The sequence below is a fragment of the Cryptosporidium hominis genome, assembly GCF_000006425.1.
Source record: "Cryptosporidium hominis TU502 chromosome 5 CHRO015018, whole genome shotgun sequence".
NCBI lineage: Eukaryota > Apicomplexa > Conoidasida > Eucoccidiorida > Cryptosporidiidae > Cryptosporidium > Cryptosporidium hominis.
Genome location: NW_666749.1, coordinates 377 through 2,333, shown reverse-complemented (window position 1 = coordinate 2,333; position 1,957 = coordinate 377). Strand labels below are relative to the sequence as shown.

Sequence of the window (1,957 nt, the reverse complement as noted above, 5' to 3'; positions counted from 1 at the left end):
AAGTTATAAAAGATTTAAAATGTTCAGTTTGATGTAAAAACTTTTTGTGTTGCTTTTAATGCACACATTAGTATCTTGTGAAAATTTCGAAGAACTTATAAACCCATTAAAGAAACAAGTTTTTGAGCAAGTGAGTTTTCCAAATACTATTTGGGAATCTTTAACAATAGAAGAGGAAAAAGAATATAAAGAGATTTACGATAATATAATTCTAGAGAAGCAAGTAGAATATAATATAATAATACGAGAATTTGAAGAATCTTTGGCAAATTATAAGGTAGAACAAGGAGAATTAGACACAATATTAAGAAGTTTATCTAATTCAATTGATAAATTGGGGGTTTTAAACAAAGAAAATCAAATTCAGGAAATATTAGGAGGAAAAGGTATTGTCGAATTTTCTAAGTTGAATAGAAACCTTGAATTTGGCAAAAAATTGTTAGAAAAAGAGTTATTAATAAACAAAAATTCTATTGAAAATTCAGACAATGAGATATTTACTAATCTAAGGCAACCTGTGGATAATTTAGTACTAAAAGTTACTAATATAAGTAGTAATACAGAAAAATATCTTAAAGCCTTACAACTATTGAATGTATATAGAGAAAGAAGTCACGAAATTTATAATTTAGAACAACTCATTTCAAAAAATACAGTTTCAATGGGTTTATTGGTAAGTAGTTGGACATATATATTAAGTGAAATTGAAACACTTATTAAAGATCAACTACAACCTCTTATTGATGTAAAGAATGACAAGTTAACTTCAGGTCATGACATCTTGAAAAAGCTGGAACTTATTAATTCTATAATAGATAATACAATTTTGATAAAATATGGAAATTTAGAAAATGAGAAAATTGATGAAAAAGGTGGAAATGAAAGTTTAATCAAGGAAATTAAAATTAAGAATTTAGATATGGAAAAAATTTCAATCACTGATCAATTAATTAAGTGGAGACTTGAATTAATTCCATCTATTTTGAACATATTTCAAAGTCCACTATCTAAATTATTGATAGAAATCAATAAGTATATGATGAATGCCAACTTGTTAGATGGATTTGATCAAATCAACGAAAGGATTCAAGAAACAAATGAAGCCTATAGTGAATTAAATCAAATTAAATCAAAATTGACTCAATTTGGCTTAGTTTAAAGTATTTAAGTAAAGATGATATTCTGGTTAAGAAAAATGAGAAAATAAAAAGTGTTACAGATTACGATGATGTCCATGATGAAAATAACCAAAAAATTTCACTATTGTTCAATCACTTAGTTGAAGAGAAAAATCAAATTGAATCACTGTCTAGAAATTTAACATTTAGTGAAAATCATCAGATTTTTTTGGCCTTAAATACTTTAAAATGTTTGACAGAATATTATCAAATATCAAAAGAAAATGATTTGAATGTTTTATTTACTTATTCAAAAATTAACCAAGGATGTGTGGGATTCTTTTTGAACAAGATTAATTCATATAATATAGAGGAAAATAAAGAGTTTAACATTGGGCAAATAAAGGATCCTGTCACAAGATTTGAAAATATAATTTTTCATTATATTTCCATAATATTCCCAAATTCAGAAGAAAAAAATGAAAATTCCATTAACAATTATCCAATATCTGAATTAATGCAAGAACTTGAGTTAAGTTATAGTCATATAGATGTTAATGAAACAGAAAGTTTTGATTTGAGAAAAAATAATCGATTAAACAATATTAATGATAAAATAGTTAAATATAATGATTATATTTTTGATTTTAAGAAAAATCTTGAAGGGATTAAGAAAACAACATCAATGGAGAGTTTTGAAATTTTGAGACATTATTTATCTGATTTAACTAAGATATTTGAAGATCATGTAAAAGAATCAATAGGAAATAAGGACGATGCAGCTATTCTATTTGATCAATTATTAAAAGAATTTACAGTAATGTTGGAAGAATTATCAG

General features: G+C 24.7%; 1 protein-coding gene across 1 annotated transcript; it reads left to right on the top strand.

Moving 5' to 3' along the window:
• Positions 1-58: 58 nt before the first annotated feature.
• Positions 59-1,159, top strand: Chro.50051 (hypothetical protein). Its single annotated transcript, XM_660073.1, has 1 exon — positions 59-1,159. The coding sequence occupies one exon, from the start codon at positions 59-61 to the stop codon at positions 1,157-1,159; it is 1,101 nt and encodes a 366-aa protein (XP_665165.1).
• Positions 1,160-1,957: the final 798 nt, after the last annotated feature.